Here is a 26593-nt window from a genome sequence, read left to right as displayed (position 1 = left end):
TTATTAAACTCCATATGTAATTAATAAATGACGTTTATTTACGTTTATAAATGCTCCCTCGCAATCTTCACGTCCTTTTGCATGTTTAATATTTGCCAGGGAACGCAAAACGTTTTGTCTTCCATTGTCCACTGTCATAAAAAGCTACGGAAGCTCATTGGTAAATAAATTTGTTCAGTACCTTCTTTTTTTTTCTTTTCTCTTTTTTTTAAACACATTAATATTGTGTGCCCGAGTGCCCGTGACCTTTGAGGAATAGACGGTTCAGAAAATGGATGAATATTATACTGTCGTACAAAAACAACCACTTCAACTACGTTTGCTTTTTTCCAAACAGATTTCAATTTCACATCAACCTACAAAGTTATACACAAAAAAAGATGACGAAAAAGTTAAAACACGTGTGTAGATGCTACACACACATAAACGTGCGAGAACATTGACATTAGTCGAGCAGATTCCAACAACAACAACAAAAAACTGCTAAAAACATTTCACAAACTTCTCATGATAACATAGCCAATGTCATAATTTTGATTGACCGCCGGCGCAATTAAACCAAACCTTTGTAACATGCTAACAGTTAGCATTACGGGCTCAACTTGTCTTTGACTCGAGTTGAACAAACGGCACAAAAAATATACGTACGTTTACGTAAAGTCATGAAAAGTCCTTTTTTTGCAGTGTCTCACAAAGACATGATCACATTCAGATTAGCAAATGTTACAGTGCTAGCATTGTTTCCATAGCGACCAGTTGTGTCAAGAGTTAGCATTAGCTGGGTAATGACAGTTTACTTGTAGCAAAAGTTAGCCTTAGCTTTAGAATAAAAACTAACATTAGCAAGCTAGCGCTAGCTCCGTAATGACTCATCATGTTGTCATGCTAGCGTTAGCTCCACAGCAACCGGCCACGCAAAACATATTCAGCTAAATAGCGTTTAGCAGATCAGCTTTGTCCAGACATGTTCGCATTAGCCCCGTAATGAAGAGTCACGTCGGCATGCTAGCATTCGCTCCACGGCGACCAGTCACATGACGACTGTTAGCATTAGCTTGCTAATGGCTAGCCATGCTAGTTAAACACCTAACAGACCTGTTATGCAGTTAATGTTAGCTTTGTCACAACCAGTCATTGTTAGCAAACAAGCGTTAACTCGATAATGACCAGTTAGCGCTATCGCCAACGGTCATGTTCAGGAATTAACGCTAGTTTTGCGATGACGCTAGCGTGCTAGCATTGGCACATTTTTCGATGGCAGCCAGTCCCATCAGTGGCTCTGCCTCTCCGACACGACGTCCTGTAGCCTCTTGAGCAAAATGTCCGGGCCGCTGCCGCTGTTCTCGGGGCACGTTCGCTTGCTGGGGGAGTCGCACGCTGATGACATCATCAGTTCGCCCTCCATGCCGAGGGCTCTCTTGCGGCCGTTGCAGCCTTGACGCAGCATGCGGTTGATGTCGGACAGATCCTGGAGGAGGAAGAAGAAGAAAAAAAAAAAAAGAACGAGGGTTAGCGTTAGCATGGCAGGACTGGCCTTGCGCACCACTTCACCGTAAAAATTTCAAGCAGATTGCATTTTTAGGTCCTAATATAATCTCTAAATCTAATCTAATTATTTAGAAAAAAAAGGCTAACATACATGGAGGATCAAAACTGCCAAAATTCAAATAAATGACTAAAAGTGAAAATAAAAAGTTAAATAAATAAATACAAAGTTTTTGTATCCGTTTTTATTTTCATTTTAGTCATTTATTTATTTAGTCATTTCTTTCTTTATTTATTTAGTTATTTATTTTGAATTTCGGCAGTTTTTGGTCCGTACTGCCGAGTCGAAATTCAACTCACTCGACCAATGACAGAAAGTTTGCAATGGGCGGAGTCCAACCCCGAGACACACTTAGGACCGCCCCCTCATTTGAATAACATTTTGAATTGGCAGTATGGAACGAACGTTTTTTTTTTTTTGGTTGTTTTTATTTCCATTTAGATGTATTTTTTGGGATATAATTTTCAAATTATATTTTTTTTACATCCATTTTTATTTTTACTTTTAGTCATTTATTTATTTATTTACTTATTTAGTCATTTATTTATTTAGAATTTTGGCAGTTTTGGTCCTCCATAAACCTAAAAGATAATAAAAACTAACAACGCCACCACGAAAGCCAATTAAAAAAAAATATATATATATATATATATATATATATATATATAAATAAAATAAAATAAAATAAAAAAACGAAACAAAAACTATCAATTATGAAAATGACACAACTTATTACCAACGCTCGTAACTTCTTCTAGGAGTAGTAGGCTACATTGTCTCCGGACTCGAACTTTCCCTTCCCTGGGGAGGCGTGGCTTGTTTGTTGAGGTGAGCTTACCTTGGATGGGCTGCTGTTGATGCGGAACGTGAAGGAGTTTGGCGCCAGCCCTCCCGCCGACGCTTTGTGGGGCGACACGTAAACGCTGTGACGCTGGGACACTCGGCGAGGAGACGGCGGGTGGCAACGCACCGAAGGGAACGGAGAAAGGGGCGGGGCGTCCATCTGCCGACGCACGCACGCCAAAGAGAACACAGAACCGCAAGTTCATTTCCAGCCATTCCATCAAATTTGTCGCACGCGTGCGCTCGTACTCTGTTGTCGTGCGAGGCGTATCGCATGGCAAAACTTTTCATCGTGATCACGTAGACGTTGTTGTAAAACTGGATCAGGTCGCCGCGTTCCTCCTCGCAAGATTCCTCGTCTTGGCCGCCGGTGGCGGCGCGCGCTTTCTCGCCAGCTGCCGGAACCGAAAGCGGACGTCAACGAGTTCGGCAGTCACGTTAGCGTGCCAGCGTTAGCGGCTTAGCTTACATTCCGCTCCCGACGCGGGGTCAACCTCCATGTTCTCATCTGATAGCGCCCCCGGCTGTCTGGGAGTACGATGCAGGAGGACGCTGCGGTACACCTACACACACACACGGCACGCAAGCATGTGACCACGGCAACAGACTGGTCGCGACTTGTCCGCGGGCTGTAGGTAGTCGTCGGGGCGTGTCCTCACATGGCTGCTGGCCTGCGGTTGGCTGCGGTAACACTTCATGATGTCCTGGAACGTGTGCGCTTCCTTGGAGATCTGCGCACAGGCAACCGAGTGTTGACTTTCCATTCTGACGCTCACTGCTAACGTTAGCTCATGAACGACTAATCACATTAGCATGCGAGCATTAGCTCTCGAATGACTAATGCCTTTAGCGTGCTAGCATTAGTTCTCAACAAATCACATTAGCTTGCTAGCATTAGCTTACGATTGACAAAATCACATTAGCATGCTAGCATTGGCTCTCAAATGACTACTCACATTAGCATGCTAGCATTAGCTTACGATCGACTAATCACATTTGCATGCTAGGATTACGTCTTGAATGACTAATCCCATTAGCATGCTAGCATTAGTTCTCGAATGACTAATCCCTTTAGCATGCTAGCATTAGCTCTCAAATGACTACTCACATTAGCATGCTAGCATTAGCTCTTGAACGACTAAGCACATTACTGAGCTATTATTAGCTCTCGAATGACTAATCACATTAGCATGCGAGCATTAGCTCTCCAATGACTAATCCCGTTAGCGTGCTAGCATTAGCGCTCAACAAATCACATTAGCTTGCTGCTAGCATTAGCTCACGATTAATTAATATCATTGGCATGCTGGCATTAGCTCTGTTATTACTTATCATATTAGCATGCTAGCATTACTTCTCAAATGAGTAATTACAGCATGCTAGCATTTGCTCTAGTAATGACTAAGCACATTCATGAGCTCGCATTAGCTCTCGACTCACTAATCCCATTAGCGTGCTAGCATTAGTTCTCAACAAATCCCAATAGCTTGCTAGCATTAGCTCACGATCGACTACTCACATTAGCATGCTAGCATTAGCTCTCCCACGACTAAGCACATTAGTGAGCTTGCATTAGCTCTCGAATGACTAATCCCTTTACCGTGCTAGCATTAGCTCTCAACAAATCACGTTAGCTTGCTAGTATTAGCTCACAATCGACTAATATCATTAGCATGCTAGCATTAGCTCTCAAATGACTGCTAACATTAACATGCTAGCGTTAGCTCTCTATTGACTCGTCCCGTTAGCATGTTAGCATGAGCTCTGTCATGCTCAGTCGTGTTCGTTTTACAAACTCGATGTACCGACCTTAGCGATGATGTAGACGGTGCAGAGCAGCATCTGGTCCAGATGTCTGTCCCTCATGAGTTCTGTGGCGTGAAGCAGAGAATGCTCAAAGGCCGTCCAGATCTTTGCACGCAGCTCAGACGAGATGTCCAGTTTGGCGCAGAGGTCGCGAAGGCGCACGCTGGCCAAGTGGTACACCTGCGCACACACGCACACGCACAGGGTCAGAGGTCAGAAGACGAGAACGTTCGTTTCTCCGGGCCAGAGGACGGCGCGTTGGCACCTTCCGGAAGAAAAGCGCCAGGGATCCGGTGCGCTGCGGCCGCGCGCTTCCCGCCTGGGCGTCGGCGGGCGCGGCCACCGGCGGCGGTCCGGGGAGGGGCCGGCCGGGCGACGCCGTCAGCAGGAACTGAGTGGGGCCGCCGGCCGACGGGTCGCACGGCTGGACGGGGATCAGCGTGATGGTGTGCTCGCTGCCGCCGCCTGCGCGCAAGCGGGAAATGTTATGTTATGTTTACAAAACTAACTAAAAACATATGCGGCTGTGCCCGATCTCTGCCAAGGTTAACGAAAACTAATGAAAAAAAACGGAGACTATAATTCAAAAAATTTTGTTCACAAAGTAAAAAAGCCAAAATTCTTTTTTAAGAAACGAAAACTTATGTTTTGCAAAACTAAACCTAACTATAATTCTAGCAAAAACATCACGTGTTTTAGTCTTTGGTCATGAATTTATCGCATGAGTCTTTGGGGATGATTTGAAATTTGATTTGAAGTCGATTTATTTCGATTTGAACCGGAATAAAGACGTTTGAAAATGTGTCACACAGAAGTGACGTCATCTCGCAGCAGCCAATAAAAAAAATATAAATAAATAAAAAAAAATAAGCAACTTCAGATTACGTCGTTCCTATGGTGTATATTAAATATTGCGCAAATGTCACTCTTCATAGATTAAAAAAAAAAACTAAAACTAATGCCAAAACTAAAACTAAGCATTCATTAAATAACTAAAACTAATTAAAAAAACTAACAGAACCACCTTGAAAACTAATTAAAAGCAACCAAATTGATAAAACTAAAGAAAACTCTAATGAAAAATCCCAAATTATAATAACCCAAATTTGAGCCAGGAAAAACCCTGCACGCTGCCAGGCTGGCGTGAAACGGTGTCGCGGTATCATGGTTCAAGACTCCCTCCCACCCACCTTGCAGCGGTATGCTGAGCACGGTGGTCTGGCCCGCCTGGGGGCCGATCTTCAGGGTGCCGGCGGAGCTGAGCGTCAGCCGCTTGGCGGGAGACGCCGTCATCACGGGGGCCGGCGGCGGCGGCGGCGGCGGCGGGTCGTCGCCGAACAGACGACGCTTGGCGCTGCCGGCCGCCGGAGAGCTGTAGCGGTCGTGGACCGACAGCGGGGACGGCGGAACTTCTACGGGAAAACAAACAAAAAAGGCAAAAGAGCAAAATATCAGTGCAATGCAACAATACAATAATAGAACACCAATAATAATAATAAAAATAATAATAGAAAAATGCATTAATTCATTTACGAAAAAATGATTTTGTCAGGAAAATTTGACTTGGCAAGTGTTTGCCAACATACTAAACAAGTACAATTTGATTAGAACTAAAATACAATCAGATGACTAAATTATGACTAAAAACTTTTATTTTTTTTATTTTTTATTTTAACTTTTAATTTTAGTCAAAAGACTACAACTAAAACTAAATTCAAATTTCTGTCAATTTAGCCGACTAAAATTGCTCTTTTTTTTCGTCGACTAAAAATTGCTCGTTATGTGGTTGACTAACAGTGATAAAAACGTCACTGAAATCAGACAAAAAGACTACATTTAAAAATGGCGGATAATATTAATTAGTTTGAGGAGTCAAAAAAGTCAAAAAGATTAGCATCACGTTGTTTTTCCATTTCTTTTCTCCCCTTTTTGGTTAGAAACTGGTGCCTTTTTGGCACACAAGTTTGCACGCTGATTACTAATGAACGTAAAAAAAATAAAAATAATAATGTAAAAAAAATATTTTTTTTTTTTTGGTCACACCAAAGACTCGTCGGCTTCAAGACAACACGGACGGCCGTTGAGCCGCTTACCTTTTCGCACGCTGCCCGCGCCCGTGCGGACCTCTCGGATGCGAGGATGCACGATGGGCGACAGCGCCACCAGGGGCAGGTGCGACTGGGCGCCGCCGGCGGCGGAAGCGGACCCGCCCGAGTCCAGACTGGATGGGAAGTTCACCTGACGCAAAGAGCAAAAAAAAAAAAAACATTGACAAACGAGTCGATCACGAGCGGCTCGTGGTCAAGGAAAATACTGTTTTTGTTTAGTTTTTTTAAAAGAGGAAGTCAATAATAATGTTTTATGCAGCCCCACTCGTCCAAATATGGTATTACGGTTAATACTGTGTTAGTGGAATATGAGTTATGAAGCAAAATCCAGCAGTTTTTAATCCATCTCGGGGGGCGGGCCACATTGTTGCTTGCCGTCGACTGAAGATGACATCACAGTTGCGCAGGTCACAACCAATCACAGCGCAGCTTTGGAAAACAAGTGAGCTGTGATTGGTCGGTGCCTGAGCAACTGTGATGTCATCTTCAGTAGACAGCAAGTGGCAAAATGGCCGCCCCTGAGATGAATAAAATAAACGGCTGGATTTTGTTTCATAACTCAATATTCCACAAATGGAATTATTAATCAGAAGGTTATTTTAGTTAACTAAAACTAATGAAAAAAAAACTACAATTCAGAACTAAAACAAAGCAAAAATGTCCTTGGTTTTAGTCTTTGGTAATTAATTTAATAATGAGCATTTAGGGATGATTTTAAATGGAATTTTAAGTACCTTTATTTTGATATTAACTCATTCACTCCCAACCATTTTCACTTAAGTGTTTTCCTGGATTTTGACTGATTTTTCAAGGCCCGTGAAATATTATGTTCTATTGCTATAAAAATATGGAACATACCAAAAGAGAGATTAGAGTCTCTTCTATTATCAGGGAAAAATAGTATATTCCTATCAGTTTCCGCTGTGCAGCAATTAGCAATAGAACATACCTAAGTTGCATCGTTTTTCTCAACTCTGCTTAGAACTGTGGGAAAACTGTGGGAGTTTTAACATGGCCTGGTTGATCTCTTATACTCTGCTGCCACTCAACCATTTTCTGCAGTAGAGAGACTGCATAAAAGCCTTCTCTATGCTCTGGCATAAAAAAAAAAACAAAAAACAAAAAAAAAACGTATAAATACGTCTTTGGGACACTTAAAACATTTAAAATATGATGTATTTATACGTTTTTGGGAGCTAATGAGTTAACCGGAATAAGAACAGTTGAAAGTGTGTCGCACAGAAGTGACATCATCTCCCAGCAGCCAATAGAAAAGCACCAAAAGATGATGTCGCTCCCATGCTGTTTTTGAAAGATTGCACACATAAATAAATAAACTAATACTGAAAGGTAACTAAAACTACTAAAAACTAACAGAATAGTCTTTAACTACATTTGAAAAACTTTTTCATTTTGTTGGTTTTCGTTGTTATTTTAGGTTACTTTCGTTCATGAAAACTAACGAAAAAAAACTCAAATGAAAAAATGAATTTACATGTGAAAAACCCCCCCATAAAACTAATTTGAAAACTAACTCAAACTAAACTAAAACTAAGCATTTATTAAATAACTAAAATAATAAAAACTAACAAAACCACACTGAAAAATAATGAAAACTAAATTTAAAGCGACATTTGACTTATTGAGCCATTTTCATCAGTTAAAAAAAAAATAATCCATATTTTGTGTATAATTAATGTGTTAAAAGGTCATTTTTCTGCTTGCCGTCGACTGATGATGACATCACCAGCTAACAACCAATCGTGGCTCAGTTTGCTGACCAAACCGAGAGAACAGGTGAGCCACGATTGGCCGTTATAGCGCAGGCGATGTCATCATGAGTGGACGGCGAGTGGGACTTCCACTTGAGCGCGTTTGTTTTTGTGGCCCTGACCTCCTCGACGGTGGGCACTTTATCGCCGGCGGCGCGCAAGGCGTTCCACAGGGCCGAGTCGGCGGTCCACGCTCGGCTCTCCAGCACCTGCTCCTCCACCCGGTTCAGATGCTTGACCATGTCCCGGGACAGGCCCTCCTCGGAGCGGATGAACACCTCGATCACCTGCGATCAACGTTGGGTTATCGCGCACACCTGTGCGTGTGCGTGCGTGCGTGCGTGCGTGTGCGCGTAGCCCACCTTGAAGAAGTAGAAGGGGGCTAGCTTGAAAACGTTGACAATCCACGGGAACGTCCGCTGGGAGCTGTACGAGAACAAAACCACCTCCAAGCAACACGCCAGGAGGGAGCAGTGGAAGATGTCCTGCTCCAGTAGAGCCTGAGATATATAAAATGGAAAAAAATAAACACACAAAAAACCTATGAAAATGATGTTTATTAGAGAGGAGGCATTTCAATCTTGACCTAATTCACTTTACGGCATTTTGAGGGTTTTTTCTGACAATATAAGTGCCGAACCAAAAGTTAGCCTTGGTTGCGCCGAGTCCTGCACTGTCAACATTGTCACGCGGTGTTCCACAGGGTTCCATTTTGGGGCCCCTGCAGTTTGCATCCTATTTGCTGCTTGGTGAACGTGTCTGGGGTGGGAGTGTGACGATATATTTGGACATCGCGATAAAATCGCGATACTTGGCCTCCAGATAGATTATCGATACACCTCCGCAAGTATCGTGATATTTGCAGTTAATATTCAGAGCGTGACGATATATATCAATAACGCGATAAATCGCGATACTTTGTCTCCCGATAGATTATCGATACGCCTCCACAAGTATCGTGATATTTGCAGTTAATATTCGGAGCATGACGATATATATCAATAACGCGATAAATCGCGATACTTTGTCTCCAGATAGATTATCGATACGCCTCCGCAAGTATCGTGATATTTGCAGTTAATATTCAGAGTGTGACGATATATATCAATAACGCGATAAATCGCGATACTTTGTCTCCCGATAGATTATCGATACGCCTCCACAAGTATCGTGATATTTGCAGTTAATATTCGGAGCATGACGATATATATCAATAACGCGATAAATCGCGATACTTTGTCTCCAGATAGATTATCGATACACCTCCACAAGTATCGCGATAATTGTAGTTAATATTAGAAGTGTGACGATATATTGATATCATGAAAAATCGTGATACTCTCCCGATAGATTGACACGTCTACGCAAGTATCGCAATATTTATAGTTAATATTAGGAGTGTGATATATGACGATATATGACCGATGACGATATTGTGGCGGTTTTAATATCACGATATCACGATATTGCGCTTATCGTTACATCCCTAATTATTATTATTATATGATTACTTTTATCGTAGCTTATCACAGATTTATTAGCTGACCCAATTATGGATACTCATCATATCGTGAGCTCATCGTTATGGTGAGCCCTTGTATCGCATATGGTATCGTACGGTGAGGTACCCCAGAGGTTCCCACCCCCTAAGTTGTGTGTACGCGTGTGCGGCGCATACGCTCATGTCTTTGCCCTGCAGCCTCTTGGTCTCCTGCATCAAGACGTTCTCCAGAATCTTGTAGAAGAGAATCTCAGCCAGCTTCAGGCGACTCTCGGCAAAATCTGAACAGTAGATCCAAAAAAAATAAAATAAAAAATGTGGAAGACATCATCATGACATTAAATATAGAAAGCATAAACACGTAAATAAGGGTTATTCAAATATGATTTAAAAAAAAAAGCCTTCTAAGATGTGATTAATCTGATTTTAAAATGTCATCGTTTGACAGCGCTAATATGAATATTACGTTAATATTAATCAGAATGTCATGTTTATACCAAGGTTATTTTAATGAACTAAAACTAACGGGAAAAAAATAAAACAAAAATTCAAAAAACAATTTCGCTCACGAAATAAAATAAAAACGAAATTGCTTTTTAGAAAACGAAAACTTTTATATTTACAAAACTAAAATTAACTATAATTATAGCAAAAAAAATGTCCTTTGTTTTAGTCTTTGGTAATTAATTTAATGCATGAGCCTTAGGGGATGATTTGAAATGTGATTTGAAGTTGATTTATTTTGTTATTTATTTTATTTATTTATTTAATTATTATTATTATTATTTTATTTTTTTATTTATTTTTTTATTTATTTTATATAAACCGGAATAAAGACGTTTGAAAGTGTCACACAGAAGTGATGTCATCTTGCAGCAGCCAATCAAAAAGCACCTTCAGATGACATCACTCCTGCGGTGTTTTTTTTTTTTTAAATATTGCACACAAGCAATACACATTTTTTCCCCCCAAAACTAACACTGAAACTAACTAAAACTAAGCATTTATTAAATCACAAACCAATCAAAACAAACAGCACTACCCTGAATTACGAATTAAAACCAACTCGATTGAAAAAACAAAACTCTAAACGAAATCCAAACCAACACAAAATGAAAAATCCCAAAACGATATAAGATAATAAGGTACCGATGTGCGACCCCGACGACTGCTCCGAGTCGTTGGTGTAATGTTCTTTGAAGGTCAGTCCCAGCGTCTTCACCCGGCTCAAGATGGCCTCCGTGGGGTCTCGGGCGCACGACCTGACATCCAAAGCGTTATTATTATTATGATGATGATGATGTTGTTATTTATGAAGCGCATAGACAGAAAGTTGTGAAGAAAATAAAAAGCTAAAAGGGTTACTTGAAGATGAGCATGAGCTGCTCACTGGGCGCGTTCCTGAGTCCGGCCACCAGGCTCTGAAGGCGGCTGACGCTCTGCGTGGCCGACGACACGGGCGTCACCAGCGCGTCCTTCTCCTTCAGGTACGCGCGGCCCGTCAGAGGCGTCGAGGGCGCCAGAGAGGCCGACTGCGCGCAAGGGAGAGCACGTTTGGACACAATTTCAAAAAACGCGATGCTACAATTCAGATGGAAATCAATCGTGCAATCGGTTCTCGCCGGTTGTGTTCCCGCTTCGGTTAGCATCAGTCTTTCTGTTAGCATCTGTTATCATTAGCATTGTTGCGTTCCTGCTTCAGTTAGCATCAGAAAAAAAAATAAAATAAAAAAAATAAAAAGCTTCAGTTAGCAACAGTGTCTTTCAGTTAGCATTTGTTATTAGCATTGTTGTGTTCATCCTTCGGTTAGCATCAGAAAAAGAAAAAAAAAAGAAAAAAAAAAACTTCAGTTAGCAACAGTGTCTTTCAGTTAGCATTTGTTATTAGCATTGTTGTGTTCATCCTTCGGTTAGCATCAGCCTGTTACCATTTGTTGTCATTAGCATTGTTGTGTTCCTGCTTCAGTTAGCATCAGAAAAAAAAAAAAAAAAAAAAAAAAGCTTCAGTTAGCAACAGTGTCTTTCAGTTAGCATTTGTTATTAGCATTGTTGTGTTCATCCTTCGGTTAGCATCAGCCTGTTACCATTTGTTGTCATTAGCATTGTTGTGTTCCTGCTTCAGTTAGCATCAGAAAAAAAAAAAAAAAAAAAAAAGCTTCAGTTAGCAACAGTGTCTTTCAGTTAGCATTTGTTATTAGTATTGTTGTGTTCATCCTTCGGTTAGCATCAGCCTGTTACCATTTGTTGTCATTAGCATTGTTGTGTTCCTGCTTCAGTTAGCATCAGAAGGAAAAAAAAAATAAAAAAAATAAAAATAAAAGCTTCAGTTAGCAACAGTGTCTTTCAGTTAGCATTTGTTATTAGCATTGTTGTGTTCATCCTTCGGTTAGCATCAGAAAAAGAAAAAAAAAAGAAAAAAAAAAACTTCAGTTAGCAACAGTGTCTTTCAGTTAGCATTTGTTATTAGCATTGTTGTGTTCATCCTTCGGTTAGCATCAGCCTGTTACCATTTGTTGTCATTAGCATTGTTGTGTTCCTGCTTCAGTTAGCATCAGAAAAAAAAAAAAAAAAAAAAAAAGCTTCAGTTAGCAACAGTGTCTTTCAGTTAGCATTTGTTATTAGCATTGTTGTGTTCATCCTTCGGTTAGCATCAGCCTGTTACCATTTGTTGTCATTAGCATTGTTGTGTTCCTGCTTCAGTTAGCATCAGAAAAAAAAAAAAAAAAAAAAAAGCTTCAGTTAGCAACAGTGTCTTTCAGTTAGCATTTGTTATTAGTATTGTTGTGTTCATCCTTCGGTTAGCATCAGCCTGTTACCATTTGTTGTCATTAGCATTGTTGTGTTCCTGCTTCAGTTAGCATCAGAAGGAAAAAAAAAATAAAAAAAATAAAAATAAAAGCTTCAGTTAGCAACAGTGTCTTTCAGTTAGCATTTGTTATTAGCATTGTTGTGTTCATCCTTCGGTTAGCATCAGCCTGTTACCATTTGTTGTCATTAGCATTGTTGTGTTCCTGCTTCAGTTAGCATCAGAAGGAAAAAAAAAATAAAAAAAATAAAAATAAAAGCTTCAGTTAGCAACAGTGTCTTTCAGTTAGCATTTGTTATTAGCATTGTTGTGTTCATCCTTCGGTTAGCATCAGCCTGTTACCATTTGTTGTCATTAGCATTGTTGTGTTCCTGCTTCAGTTAGCATCAGTCTTTCAGTTAGCATTTGTTATCATTCGCTTTGGTGTGTTTCTGTTCCTGTTGGTGCCATTGTGATTTTGTTAGCACTCGTTCTGGTTCGCAACAGTCTTTCTGACAATGCTACATTTGCGTTCACATCAGCGGGCTGCTGGTGGCAAAACGAAAATTTGACCTTCTCCACGTGATGCTGCAGCTGCGTCTGCCCGCCGGCGGTCTGTCCCGCTCCCGCGCCGGGCTGCTGGAAACTTTTCCTCGGCGTTCCGATTTCCTCGTCGGCGTCGGCGTCCAGGAAGATGCGCTCGTCAAAGTCTCCCACCGTCAACACGTACTCCTCGTACTCGCGGTTGAGCGCTTTGCTGAGAGCGAAACAAAAAACAAACAAAAAAAACACACGAGGCGTCAGGAGGCCAAACACAAAAAACAAAAAAACATCAAGAGGAGGAGCGCCAACTTACTTGTTGTCGATAAAGTTGTGAGGATCCAAAAGTTCAGTCAGAAGATCCTCGTTGCCCTTCAAGATCTAATCAGGGGGGTTGAAGAAAAAAAAAATCTCATTGTTTTATTATTCTTTTCAGTATAGATTTTTATGGCTACAAAACAATCCAGAGCTACAAAGTTATTGCCAAAAGAAAAAAATATATAGATATATTTTTAATATTACACAACATAGCCGGAAAGAGCGGGAATAAACAGTTTATGTGAAGATTTTAACGTGGAAATAATAATAATAATAAAAATAATCCATTAAATTTGGACCCTCAAGGACGCTGTACAACAATTAAAAACTAAATTTAAAATTAAAAAAAAATTCTACAAATTAAATAGAATTATGACTAAAAAAACTGAAAACTTAGCGTATTATTGTTATTATTAATGGTGACGAAAACCTGATGTGCTAGAGAAGAAAACAAGGACAGATTTGAAAATAATAATAATAATAATAATAACTCACATCTACTGTTAAAAAAAAACAAAAAAAACCTGATGAAAACAATATTGGAAAAAATTGTTGACCAACGAGCTGGTCGATACAATCCAGAATCGTAAAAACATTTGCTAGCCCCCAGCCCTGAGAGGATGGCAAAACGTTAACATGAGCGTCATAAAGTTTGAATCAATAATCAATAGTGTACCTGCTTGCGGAAAAGCTTGCCGATGTATGGCCGGAAGTAGTGCTGCTTGATGCCTTTGGCTTCCACCACCAGGCCGTCGTGGAGCTCGCACAATCGCTCCAGCACGCACGGGGACGCCTCGTCGGCGCACGCCTGGACTTCGTCGCCCGACGTGCCTGTCGGACGCACACGCGAATTCACGCCAACTTGAACCGAGCCATTACATAATTGCATCGTACCCCACATATCGAGATTTGTATCGAATCATCTTTTGTGGAGAGGTGCACGCCCCTAAAAATAGTTGTCGTAGAATATTCCTGAACTTTTACTTTTTTTTTCTTCGAGAAAATATTTTCACATTTGCCGCTGTAAGACATGAATTGAACCTGATCCAAAAAAACAAAGCAAAACAAATTTCCAACAAAAATTGGCTGTGTTAATTAATCAGCCCCACTGTGATGTCACAAGCAGGCCAAGTTTTGGCGCCGGCGTGCGTTTCTCACCGATGAAGGCGGGGTTGATGAGCTCCTTCCTGTTGGCGCACATCAGCGCGTTTCCAAAGACCAGATCCAGGCAGCACAGCAGCAGGTGGTACGAGTTGACCAGGTCGTCGCCGATCATGTGAAAGTTACCTACAGGTACAAATATCGAAAATGGTTGGCCACACCTAAGAATGGCATTAATTATTAATAACAACATAGCAGGGACAATATGGATTTTTTGTTTTTTTAGTCAATGCCAATTCTGATATTTTGCTGTATCAAATTCCAATAACTGAAAAATGAAGATATGTCAAAGTTAAAGCGTTAATCACAAAAAAATTGTTGCATTAATCATGCACGAATGCAGATTGACTCATTTGCTTTGTTTTTTTTGTTTTTTTGCAATATGCTTCCGTATATGGCATCCCTAATAATGACTAAAACGCCTTGTTTTGGTCCTTTAATGCCACAATTGTTTACATTTAGGACAGAGAGAAAAAATGGCAAAAAAAACAGTCTTTTTTTTTTTTTTACATTATTTTTGTCTTATGTTGTAATGTTAACATCTATAAAAGGAAAACTTTTTTTGGCCAATTTTTTTTTACGGTAAAAAACTAATATGGTCTGGTCGATTTTGTATGGCTCTAATCAATTGTAATTGCAACCCTAACGCTTGTTTAAAAAAAAAAAAAAAAAAAAAAAAAAACTAATACTGAAACCAAAACTAAACTAAAACAAAGCATTTATTAAATAAGTAAAACTAATAAAAACTAACAGAAGCGCCCTGAAAATGAATTAAAACGACCTCATTTTGAAAAACAAAACTCGAAAACAAACTCAAATGATAAATTGCAAAACAACAATAATAATAATAATAATAATAATAATAATAATAATAATAACAACCCTGCTTTGAAGGCGTCGCCGACGTACCTTTGGCGTAGACGAAGAGCGTCCAGCAGAACTTGAAGACATCGGCGGCGTGGCAGGGCAGCCGGCGGTGCTTGCGGCCGCGGGGCTGCCGCGGCGGCGGCGGAGGGGGCGGAGCCTCGGGCCCGCGGAACATGGCGGCGAAGATGGGCCGGAACTTTCGGAAGATTACGGTGGAAACCTCGAAGTTGCGCTCCAGGCGCCGCACGCGCGCCCGGAAGCCGGCGCACACGTTGGACATGTCGGACCACTTGCGCATCTTGGAGAAGAACTCCATCAGGCTGGTGGGCGGACACAATTCCTTATATGGAAAGGAGCGCGACAATCCCGCCTACTTTGACTGTTTTTTTTTATTTTTTAAATCAACTACAATTTACGTATTTCTCTCCAAAAAAAAAAAAAAATGCAATTTATAGGTCACAATTTCAAGTTTAAAAAAAAATAAAAATGTTAGCATGCTAATCTCTGAACCTTTCTAAAAAAAAATATATATATATATATATATCTAAAGAATAAATACAAAAATAAATAAAGAAAAATATATAAAAAATATATTGAAAATCGACTTTAAACTTTAATGTAATTACTTTAAGTGTTAGCGTCATTAAAAAAAAAACTTTAATCTAAAAGAAATACATTCTTAGTCTTTTTGTACTATTTTATCTAATTTTCAAATTAATATTACATTCTGAAGACCTCATTAACTACTACTACTACTAATAATAAAAATATCTTAATCATAGACCATTAAGAATTAAAAAAATAAATAAATAAACAAATAAGTAACAAGTTATTTTTAAAGTTTTTTTTGCAATTTTAGTCTGATAAAACAAAAAAATATTGAAAATGGACTTTAAACTTTAATGTAATAAAGTTAAGTGTAATGCCATAAAAACAACTTTAATCTAAAAAATACATTCTTTCTCTTTTTATATTATTTTATCCAATTTTCAAATTATTTTTTCTAAGATTACAACTTTAACCTGCAGATTTTAACATGAATTATTTTATCATAAGACTTTTGTTTCCATGAAAAAAATACAACTTTGATTTCAAGAATTCTTTTTTAATATGACAAAATGAACACTTTCTTAAAAAAAATAAAAATAATAAACAAAAAATAAAAAAAACTTCCCATTAAAACCTGATTTGTAAAAAAAAAAAAAAAAAAAAAAAAAAATCAAATATATGATTTCAATTTTCTAAAGAAAAATGCTTTTGGAAGTGTTTTTTTTTTTTTGTTTGTACCTGAGTTTGGCGCTGCGCAGGATCCTGGTGAGCGACACGCAGTTGCCCTCCATCACGCCTTTGCCCACCGTGGGCGTGGTCCCTTTCCTGCAGGCGGCGTACAGCGAGCACGCCAGCCAGTGCACCACCTCGCCCTGCGCGCACAACCGCAACCGTACGTCACTCACAACGCTGTTAAAATTACGCAAGCGTGCACCAAACTGGCCACTCTTCACGTTCACCAGCAGCCGAGAAGGAAGCCGCTCAATGGGATTAAAATCCCCCTCGGATTGTTCAAGGACCACCCTCAAAGCGTTTGAGACAAAACGTAAACAACAAAGATGGCCGACGATTCCGACAAATGGTTTCTTGTTGTGCTTAACACATCCCAAATCACCTTGTATCTATTTCAAATTTCAATTTTTTTTTTTACAATATTGTGACCTTTTTGAAATATTGCCAACTTCCACACAATATCGTGATAATTATCGTATCGTGAGCGTCATATGGTGATAATATCGTATCATGACATTTGGATATCGTTCCATCCCTACTGGTTAATGCTGCCTTCACAAACTATGGGGAAAAATGGACCTTACCCCTCAGAAACTCGAAATTACGCTTTTGTAGTCATAGTTAAAAATGACACAGAGGACACGTCGTTTCGACCAGCCGAATGGGGCAGGAGGGGAAACATTTTAGATGGATTTAGTCATCAACTACAAGTAAAAAGGAGGAGGTACATCAAAACTTAAGTTTGTGCTTGAAATACTGAGTTAACTTGTTTAAAATTCTGCAATATTTATGTTGCCATCTGGCGAAACGCACAGTATAAGCCTCTGAAACAGATTGGGGTAGCATACTATTGATTTATGAGTACTTGAGGCGACCCTGATTAATTATTTATAACCATTCACGAAACTCGACATATGCTATTTACATAATTTCGATACAACTTGAAGGAAGCGCCAGTTGCGACGTCATGCGTTGCCTTCGCGGACAGTCTGAAATCACAATCCCCTCCACACAATAATTTCTTTTTCTTCATAGTTTATCCAGCTAAAATTGATTCTTCTTCTTCATAGTTTAACCAGTTAAAAACACAATATACGCATCTAAATTGTCGCATTATATTATCGTTCAGCTGCAAAAACATTTCAATCGCTTGATCAAGTTTAAAAGGCGTCACGACATCTGAGCGACCGCGAACCCCCTCGGGAGTCGGAACACCCAAATTCCGACGTCATCCGCGGTTTTGTTGGGTCGCCGCTGTCGTTGGGGTGACGCAGAAGCTGTCCCGTGTCCGAGTTCCGAGTTCAAGCGGCTCACCTCCAGCGTGTACGTGTTCCAGATGGCCGTGAAGTTGTCCATGGCCTCGGTGGCCGTGCGCTCGTCCATGTTGAGCTCCTGGCAGAGCGTCTCCAAACTCCTCCGAGCGACGCTCTCCTCCATGCGGCCCGACTCCGAATCGGACGACTCCTCGCCCCGCATCGCGGCCGGGGACGAGCGGCTATCGCTATCGACGAAGTTGTATAGCCAAACGGGGTGGAAGGAAATTGGAAAGAAAAAAAAGGGAGGGGGGGGTGGAGGGGGTCAAAAATGAAAGCAAGCCAAAACAAAAACACGACGCTCGTCCGGCAGGCGAGACGACGACCTAGCTCCACTTCCGCTAACGAGTGGCGCCAAAACTGCTGAGCGAGGCCCAATAGGAGACGAGGGGGCGTGTCTGTCACGTGAGATCGTCACCCAACCAATCTTGCTGATGTCTTATCACTTCCGGAGTGTTTCACGTTAGCTGAAAATAAAATTAACTGTACACAAACAATGTGGTTAGGTCACTGTTGGATAAAACGTGAAGGATTATATAATATATATATATATATATATATATATATATATATATATATATATATATATATATATATATATATATATATGTATATATATATATATATATATATATATATATATATATATATAAATTAGACTTAGAAAACCTGTTTTTACGTTCGCCATGACCTGACGTAAATAAATGAGTTTCCTTTCTTCCGCTTCTCTTTTTCTTGCTGTTATTTCGTCACTTCTGAAGCGTGAACCATTAGCATAACTATCGATAAAAGATTTTTTTAAATCCTAATTTAAAGGATTTGGTTTTATATCCTCATATTTATTATGGCTAATTACGTCAATGGAGCTCCTCTATTTTCAATAACAAAATGACGTGTTTTTTCGATGCATGATATTTAAAACTATTTATAAAAATCCGCTTCAAAGATAAGAAAATTATTCAGTATTTTCTAAATAAATAATAATAAAAAAATGTGATGGTAAAGCGAGCAACGGCGTCCTCTAGTGGCTCTTAATTTAGAACGACACCTCCACTTTCTCTCTCCCGTGCAAAGAGCGCAGAGACGGAGTATGTTCAAACTGCGCACGCGCGGTTTAATTAAGCAGGCTGCGGTGCGTTCACAAGAGAAGGAAAAGATGAGGACGGTCGTGATGAGGCGCTCTGCGGCGGACATGGCGGGCCTGTTCCTCTTCGTGTTCGTCATGCTAATTGGTCAGTCGACACACGTACACACACACACACACGTGCACGCGCGTGGGAGGTGCGCTGCAGTGCGGCGCCGTGCGTGCTCGCGCGCCCACGCTGATTCATTCATGTGTCGCAATTTGATGGCTTGGTGATAACAATGACGATCATGTTTGATGCGATGGCGATGATGAGGATGTTGATTTTTCCCTATGAACCTTGAACACATCACGAGTTCTCACATTCATGGCGTGAAGAGAAAATAATGCAATCACTATCTGTCTTGCTTTTCACGCAGAACCCTGCAAGGGGCGGGATATTTCCATAATTTGGTTGCGATTCCATACGGCAACGCAGTCGCCCCTCTGGCCGTTTGATAATGTCGACATCAGCCACTTTGGTTGGCCTGAACAGAAGAACAATCGTTTTTTTTTTTTTACGCCTTTGCCTTTCATACGGAACCCAGAAAAGGTGGGACATAGAAGGATGCTTTCACAACTGGGTGCACTTTTATACAGCAACACAGCATCCTGCCGTCAGATAATTGCGTGACGCTGGCGTGACTGTAACAGAAAGAAGGAAAAAAAACAAAAAAACAATCCACCTTTGCCTTTCACACAGAACCCAGTAAAAACAGGATATTGCCACAACTGGGTGTAATTTCACATCACAACACAGCATCATACTTTCATCAGATAATTAGATGATATTAGTGTCCGGTGTGTCAGTAAAAGAACAATACAGTTTTGTTCCCGCCTTTTACGCAGGGCACAGGGTAGACTGGATATTTCTGGGATTGTTATGATTTCAGGGACCGGACTTTGCCTTTCACACGGAAGCCTGCAATTGAGCCTTGGTAGAGGTCTGACATTGAAATTGTTTCTCTTTCTTTACCCCCACCGTTTAGCATTGCCGCTCTCCGAGTCGTTTGTGTCCCAGCCCCGGAACCTGGTGAGAAGACCAACACCGATGACCGCTCGACCCGTTTGTCTCGTCTGTCTCAGCGGCCTGTCGTTTTGTTTTTTTCCTCAGGAGGACCCGAAGAGGGCGCCACTGGGTGGAGACACAGAATCTTCCCTGGAGGAGGCCTCGGGTTCATTCGGACGTCTTGAGCGGCATCACGTGGTCAAGAGGACGCATGCCACGCTGGACCTGGATACCATGATTGGTCAGTGGATATGTGGTCACTTCATTGGGTACACTGACGGAATGGTCGCCAGTTCCACTGGCTCCTCATAGGAACGCAGGCTGGAGTTGAGCCCAGATGACTTTGGGAGAGAGGTGGGGTCAACCCATAATTGGTTGCCAAGGAATACAAATGGATTGGTCACTAATTTATGGGAGGTCATGTATAGACAAACCATGCACTGGTTGCCTCTCCAATAATTAGATTTATGACCGTTGAAGTCAATGTGTAATTTATGACCTCACATATCCAAGTATGACGCAAGAATGTACATGAAGACACCATTTTTTACCGTACTTCTATTTTATGACCACACATGTAGGCTTCATGGGAACCCTCGTGATTTATGACTATACCATACATGCTCATATATGATTTATGGCCATGCATGTACACTTTTACATTATGACTGATTTGGGACCATTCATGTATGCATAGGATTGATATTGTACACGTAGATGTATGATTTATGACCATTCAGTTACACGTATGATTTATGACCATACATGTTTTATGCCCTTAGATGTACACATATTAATGACCATATACGTGCATATACGTTTTGTATGCATGCACACTGATTTATGATCCCATATGCATAGTTAGGATTTATGACCAGATGTTCCATTACATGATTTATGACCGTATATGTACATGTTTTCTGCCCTTACAAGTACACATATTAATGACCATATGCGTGCATATATGTTTTGTATGCATGCACACTTGTGATTTATGACCCCATATCCATAGCTATGATTTACGACCAGATGTTCATACATTCGAACAGTATGACCATTCAGTTACACGATTTATGACCGTACATGTTTTATGCCTTTACATGTACACATATTAATGACCATATACGATTTGTGCGCAAGCATGCTTGCGATTTATGACCCCATGTCCATAGTTATGATTTATGATGGTGACGTGTTGACATGTTGACAGGCTACTCTCCTCCCTCGGCTCCTCCTGACCTCCCCCAAGATTTGGGGCCTCACCAGGTGATCTTTCGTTGACTAACTCACCAAGTGAAAACAAAATAGTGTGCGCTAAATAATTAAAATTCACTAACTGGCTGAACCAAACAAAATGAGGATTTGTTGGTGTTTTGTTTGCCGTTTGAACTGTTGTTACTTTTGTTTGTTTTGTATCGTTTGAGGTTTTGGAGGCGGAGCTTGACGAAGGCGGTCACTTCAGCGGCTTCGGCTTTCTTCACTCTTCCGTGTCGGCGTCGACGACGACGGCAGGCGCGGCGGCGGCGGCGTCTTCTGACGTCGCCCCGGCGACAGCGGCACCCGAGACGGGCACGGGCACAGACTTCGGACTGCTGGGGGTCAAAGGTCAAGCAACAGATTTGGATGAACTGTCCAACCCCAACTCCTTTTTTGTTTACTTTTGAGTGCGTCCCGCAGATTTGAGCCACAACGCCACCGTGGCGCACGTTGGCATGACGCGGCCCAAAGAGGAGGAAGGAGAGGCCACCGGGGCCACGCCCACCTCACACGTTTCGCCCAATGAGGGCTTAGCTGAGACCAGCAGGGGCTGGATGACCGTGCCCCCTCAGGAGGCACATGTACGTTTTTGTTTGATTGACTGTCTTCAAAATATTGCACCAAATATCGATATCATTGATACCAAGTCAGTGTCTATCTCGGGTCGATACTGGCACCAAAATATCGATCCAAATAGTGATATCACAACGAGACCCACAGAAAAAAAGTCTGAAAAGGGCACAGGTAGTTTTCCATTTTGGTTCAATTCCCCGTGATCTTTCAAAGACAAACGTATCCGCCATTTTGTTGTTGTTGTTTTTTTTGTGACGTTTGAATGTCTGCTTTGCCAGGTGGTGTGCGTGGACTGGACGCAACCGAGCGGGCACGGCTACGTCATCCTCAACATGACGCACAATCTCAACTGCGTGAGTGATCAGAACCCGGGTTATTATTATAGTTTTGGAATTTTTTCAATTAAGTTAGTTTTTATTTCGTCTTGAGTTTTGTTTTTTGTTTTTGTTTTTTTAAATTGGGTTAGTTTTAATGAGTTTTTAGGGTGGGTCTGTCTGTTTTTATTAGTTTTGGTAATTTAATAAATGCTTAGTTTTAGTTTTAGTATTAGATTTAGTTTTTTTTGTAATGTGTATTACTTGGCTCATGCATTCAATTAATTACCAGATACTAAAACGAAAGACATTTTTTTGCTATAATTATAGTGAGTTTTAGTTAGATTTGTAAACATAAAATGTAGTTTGATAGTTTTTTTTTTGTTTTTTTTTATTTTAGTTTTAGCTTTTTCCTTAGTTTTAGTTCACTAAAATAACCTGGTTTCGAACGAGCTAATGGTGCTAAAAGCCGAAATGTTTGCGTGTGCATGTGAGACGCGCAGGAGGAATTCCGCGGCGACGGCGGCGCGCACCTGCTGAAGACGATGGAGCGCCGCTTTGCGCGGCGTATGAACAGCCCCGAGGGATCGTGGGTAATTTACCTCAGCAAGCCCACGCACCAGCAGCGACAGATGCTGATGCACGTGGCGTCGGAGCACGGTAAACGCACACGCACACACACACACAAAAATGTCAAGAAATCAACTTGTATTTATAAAGTGCAATTACTGTATGCGCTTTAAGGGGCGTGGCCAACTGCGGCTCTCCTTGTCCAATTTGCCAGCGTATGACAGCACTTGACAGGAAGGCCGGAGCCTGGACTGGAATTCAAACCACATTATCAGGATTCGTGCAGTTTGTCGGTTTTTCCTGTTGTTATCTTCCAGGTGTGATGTCCACTCAGGACCTGCTAAACCTGCTGGGAGAAATGCGTCTAAGTTTAAACAAGGTAACGTCATCATTGCCGGAACTTTCTCCTGACCTTGTGGGGGTTTTTGCGCTTAGCCTCGCGCTAACGTCCACGCCCCCCCTGCCCCTCCCCTCAGGTGGGCATCCAGGACTACGGCGCGCCGTCTACGTGCCCGCCCCGTCGCAGTCCGTCCCAGCGCAGCGACTACAGCAAACTGTTTGTGGTCCTGGTGGTCATCGGCTCCGTCTGCTTGGCCATCATCACGTCGGGCTTCGTCTACATCTGCTGGCAGAGGCGGCCCCCTACCACCAAAGCCAACGTGAGACCAACGTGAGACCGCCGCCGTCGGGCCGTCAGCGGTACTTGCGTTTGTTTATTGGTGTCGTTCAGTTCCACGCCGAGGAGCTTCGCTTTGTGGAGAACGGTTGCCACGACAACCCCACACTGGACGTGGCAGGCGACAACCAGCCTGACCACCGGCCTGAAGACCACCGAGAAGAAGATGAAGAAGAGAAGAAGGAAAAGAGGCCGAGTACCAATGGACTGGTGGCGGGAGGCGAAGGCGTCTGCGGGGATGACAACCCTCGCTGGAAGGTGCGATTGAAAACCTCTGTCGCGTGCTTTCTATTCTGCCTGGCAAGAAGTACCACTGGAGTCTGGAGAGGAGGTTGTATCACGGGAGAAGTTCCAGTCTTAAGAGAAGCTTGTAATAAAGAATGAGAGAAGGTTCTTGTCTCTGAGAAGGTGTTAGCCCTGAACACAGGTTCTAGTTCCAAGTAAATATTCTCGTCCCAAGATAAGGTTCTTGTCCCGAGTCAAGCTTGTAGCACAGGGAGAATGTTCTTGTCCCACGAAAAGGTTCTTGTCCAAAGAGAAGTTTCTCGGACTGAGTACAGGTTGTAGTCCAGAGAGAAGGTCCTCATCTCAAGAAAAAAAATTCTTGTTCCAAGAGAAGGTTTTAGTCCAGAGAGGTTTTATACCAGAGAAAAGTTTCTCGTCTCGAGAATTTTCAGTCCGGACAGAAGGTACTCATCCCAAGGGAGGGTTTCAGTCCTGAGCAAAGGTTCTAGTTCCAAGTGAATATTCTCGTCCCAAGACAAGGTTCTTGTCCCAAATCAAGCTTGTAGCACAGGGAGAATGTTCTTGTCCCAAGAAAAGGTTCTTGTCCAAAGAGAAGTTTCTCGGACTGAGTACAGGTTGTAGTCCAGAGAGAAGGTTCTTGTTCCATGAGTCAGTTTCAGTCCAGAGAGAAGGTCCTCATCTCAAGAAAAAAAATTCTTGTTCCAAGAGAAGGTTTTAGTCCAGAGAGGTTTTATACCAGAGAAATGTTTCTCGTCTCGAGAATTTTCAGTCCGGACAGAAGGTACTCATCCCAAGGGAGGGTTTCAGTCCTGAGCAAAGGTTCTAGTTCCAAGTGAATATTCTCGTCCCAAGACAAGGTTCTTGTCCCAAATCAAGCTTGTAGCACAGGGAGAATGTTCTTGTCCCAAGAACAGTCCGGAGAGAAGGTACTCATCCCAAGGGAAGGTTTTCATTAGTCCAGAAAATGGTACAAGTCGTGGGGGATCCTTGTTGTGCAGAGATCAGGTCCTCAGCCTCAGAAGAGCATTCTTGTCTCAAGGGAATGATTTAGTCCAAAGAGAAATTTGTCTTCTTGAGAGAGGTTTGTCATCCTAGGAGAAGGTCCTGGAGCAGAAACAAAGGTCCAAGTCCAGGGAAAAGGAACTCATCCCAAGAGAACATTTTATTCCAGAAAAAAAAGGTACTAGTCCCAAGAGCGGCTTTTGTATTTCTGAGAGAATCTTCTTATTCTAAGAAAAGTTCTCTTGTCATTCTTATTTTGAAGTCCAGTTAGAAGCTTGTAGTCCCAAGAGAACCTTGTACAACAGAGCGTTTGTCATCCAAACAGATCTAAGAGAGGTTCTTGTCCTAAGATAAGGTTGTATTGAGTCCCAAGAGAAGGTTCTAGTCCAGACCAAATGTTTTACTCCTGAAAGAAGGTTCTTGCTCTAACAGTCTGTAAGTTTCTAGTGCCAGGTGAAGGTTCTGCCATGTCTCATTTGTTCTGCTCAACAAGAAGCACCATTTCATTGGTCCTCCAGGTGTTTGTCAATCAAGCAGCAGCTGAGGAGGAGGAGGAGGATGAAGAGGAAGAGGAGGACACACACCTTTGATGGAGGAGGAAGGAGAAGAAAGAGGAGTGGGAGCGTTTGTGCCTTGAGGGAGGTCACCAAAGAGGAGTCGCCCACCCCACACCATCGCCAGGGATTGTTAGCCACGCTTTCTGTTCGCCACAGCCAGTGCCATCGGCATTCATCTCAAAAACAAACAAACTACCAAGCACTTTATGCCACATTTGTCAACGTTTGTAACGTATTTTCATATCATCATATGGAACAGATATCCTCAGTTTGATTCTTTGAACATTTTTTCTCTTTCAAGTTTGACACATACCCAGCCTACGTGAATGTTTTTTTTGCATTAGCAGTGTGCTAAGCTAGCAGCAGCCAGGAAACCGTTTCCTTCCTTGTAAGTCACATGACTGTCAACGCTTGCTTCAGTGCCCTAGTGGGTTAAAACATTCACGACGACATGGAAACGACTCGCCCGCTAAAATCAACAACAATAAGAAAGAAAAAATAGTAAATAAATACCTTGAAACAGACCTGCTAGCAGTTGCTAACCTGTAACAAAAGTAAACGGCCATATAAACCAACAGATACATAGCATGCAACAGCTAGCCTGCTAACGACTAGCTTAGTTTGTTTAGTAAACGTGCTAAACGCAGACTAAGATTGAGGTACATGCTAATTATGCTAGCAGTTTGTGTGCAAGCAAACAGAAAAAAACGGAATATGTTTTCGCCGATGGATCATAGCAGCCATTAAAAAAAAGGGGCGGAGAACAAGACGAGGAATTGGAATTCTCCTCATCGTGGTCGATATCGCCGCCAATACAAGTTATAAAAAAAAAGTTGCTAATGCATGGCAACGTAAACTGCAAAGCAGAAGTTACAGGTTTTGTTTTGCTCTGCTAGCAGGCCAAAGTTTATAATGATAAGAAGAGAAATCATCATGTTTCATTCATTGTAGCGACATCATGACAATAATGTAAAAAAAAAAATGTATGTCTCCTAAAGTTTGCATTTGTTAGCAATGCTAATGCTAGTGCTAATGCAAGTCAGCTAGCATTCCCGTGAAGAAAACAAGTTGGCCTTGTTTGAGCTGTCACTCAAAGTGACGGTTTGTGTTTGTTTGCGCCGTGATTGCGTCATGGCTCGTTCATGTGTCAGCCGAACGTATCAAATCAAGTTTTGCAAATGTCAACGTTGAATCCATTGACTTTCTCTTACAATCTCTAATAATTGTTATGAACTCAGCAAATTAAAATGGGTGAATTGTAAGATGCATTATTTGTCAAGGTGAGTTTTTTTCCCTTCAAAACAATTTATTCTTGTGTAGGTATGGCATGTATCAGAAAACAAGCTGACCCCTCAATAAAAAGTAGTCACCGTATTCATTTTTACAGATTTGGCGAGTCAAATTTATATAGCGCTTTCAAACAGC

The 26593-nt window shown here is 41.5% G+C and overlaps 2 protein-coding genes across 4 annotated transcripts; one reads left to right on the top strand and one right to left on the bottom strand.

Annotated features, from left to right (window-relative positions):
• Positions 1-308: 308 nt before the first annotated feature.
• Positions 309-19112, bottom strand: rbl1 (retinoblastoma-like 1 (p107)). Its single transcript, XM_077529452.1, has 22 exons — positions 18511-19112; positions 17843-18324; positions 16535-16668; positions 15290-15567; positions 14378-14506; positions 13896-14050; positions 13218-13282; positions 12935-13118; positions 10942-11108; positions 10726-10838; positions 9754-9857; positions 8438-8575; positions 8198-8362; positions 6289-6433; positions 5386-5607; positions 4461-4660; positions 4199-4375; positions 3049-3120; positions 2859-2952; positions 2639-2784; positions 2385-2549; positions 309-1468 (listed from the first exon to the last, which is right to left on the bottom strand). The coding sequence occupies exons 2-22, from the start codon at positions 18002-18004 to the stop codon at positions 1271-1273; spliced, it is 3213 nt and encodes a 1070-aa protein (XP_077385578.1). The 5' UTR covers positions 18005-18324; positions 18511-19112; the 3' UTR covers positions 309-1270.
• podxl2 (podocalyxin-like 2) lies at positions 18553-26436 on the top strand. 3 transcript variants are annotated; one of them, XM_077529453.1, is made up of 12 exons: positions 18553-19073; positions 19954-19997; positions 20079-20214; positions 21184-21239; positions 21398-21578; positions 21651-21811; positions 22082-22156; positions 22621-22777; positions 23005-23066; positions 23164-23357; positions 23418-23621; positions 25130-26436. In XM_077529453.1, the coding sequence occupies exons 1-12, from the start codon at positions 18932-18934 to the stop codon at positions 25440-25442; spliced, it is 1725 nt and encodes a 574-aa protein (XP_077385579.1). In that variant the 5' UTR covers positions 18553-18931; the 3' UTR covers positions 25443-26436. The 3 variants fall into 3 exon arrangements, with proteins under 3 accessions (XP_077385579.1, XP_077385580.1, XP_077385581.1); XM_077529454.1 differs by having other exon boundaries at positions 18561-19073; positions 23164-23346; positions 25130-25361; XM_077529455.1 differs by lacking the exon at positions 18553-19073 and adding an exon at positions 19190-19517.
• Positions 26437-26593: the final 157 nt, after the last annotated feature.

The sequence above is a fragment of the Festucalex cinctus genome, chromosome 8 (genome assembly GCF_051991245.1).
Source record: "Festucalex cinctus isolate MCC-2025b chromosome 8, RoL_Fcin_1.0, whole genome shotgun sequence".
NCBI lineage: Eukaryota > Metazoa > Chordata > Actinopteri > Syngnathiformes > Syngnathidae > Festucalex > Festucalex cinctus.
The sequence above is the reverse complement of the archived record's forward strand: the minus strand, read 5'-3'. Positions and strand labels throughout refer to the sequence as shown.

Bases quoted from the DNA above. Each gene is read 5' to 3' on its own strand.
- podxl2 (XM_077529453.1), top strand. From the start codon at position 18,932: ATGTTCAAACTGCGCACGCGCGGTTTAATTAAGCAGGCTGCGGTGCGT. The intron at 20,215-21,183 runs GTCAGTGGATAT...ACATGTTGACAG, and splicing joins GGACCTGGATACCATGATTG to GCTACTCTCCTCCCTCGGCT. The intron at 23,067-23,163 runs GTAACGTCATCA...CCCTCCCCTCAG, and splicing joins TGCGTCTAAGTTTAAACAAG to GTGGGCATCCAGGACTACGG.
- rbl1 (XM_077529452.1), bottom strand. From the start codon at position 18,004: ATGCGGGGCGAGGAGTCGTCCGATTCGGAGTCGGGCCGCATGGAGGAG. The intron at 10,839-10,941 runs GTAACCCTTTTA...TTTGGATGTCAG, and splicing joins CAGCTCATGCTCATCTTCAA to GTCGTGCGCCCGAGACCCCA. The intron at 9,858-10,725 runs GTACCTTATTAT...TCTACTGTTCAG, and splicing joins GTCGTCGGGGTCGCACATCG to ATTTTGCCGAGAGTCGCCTG.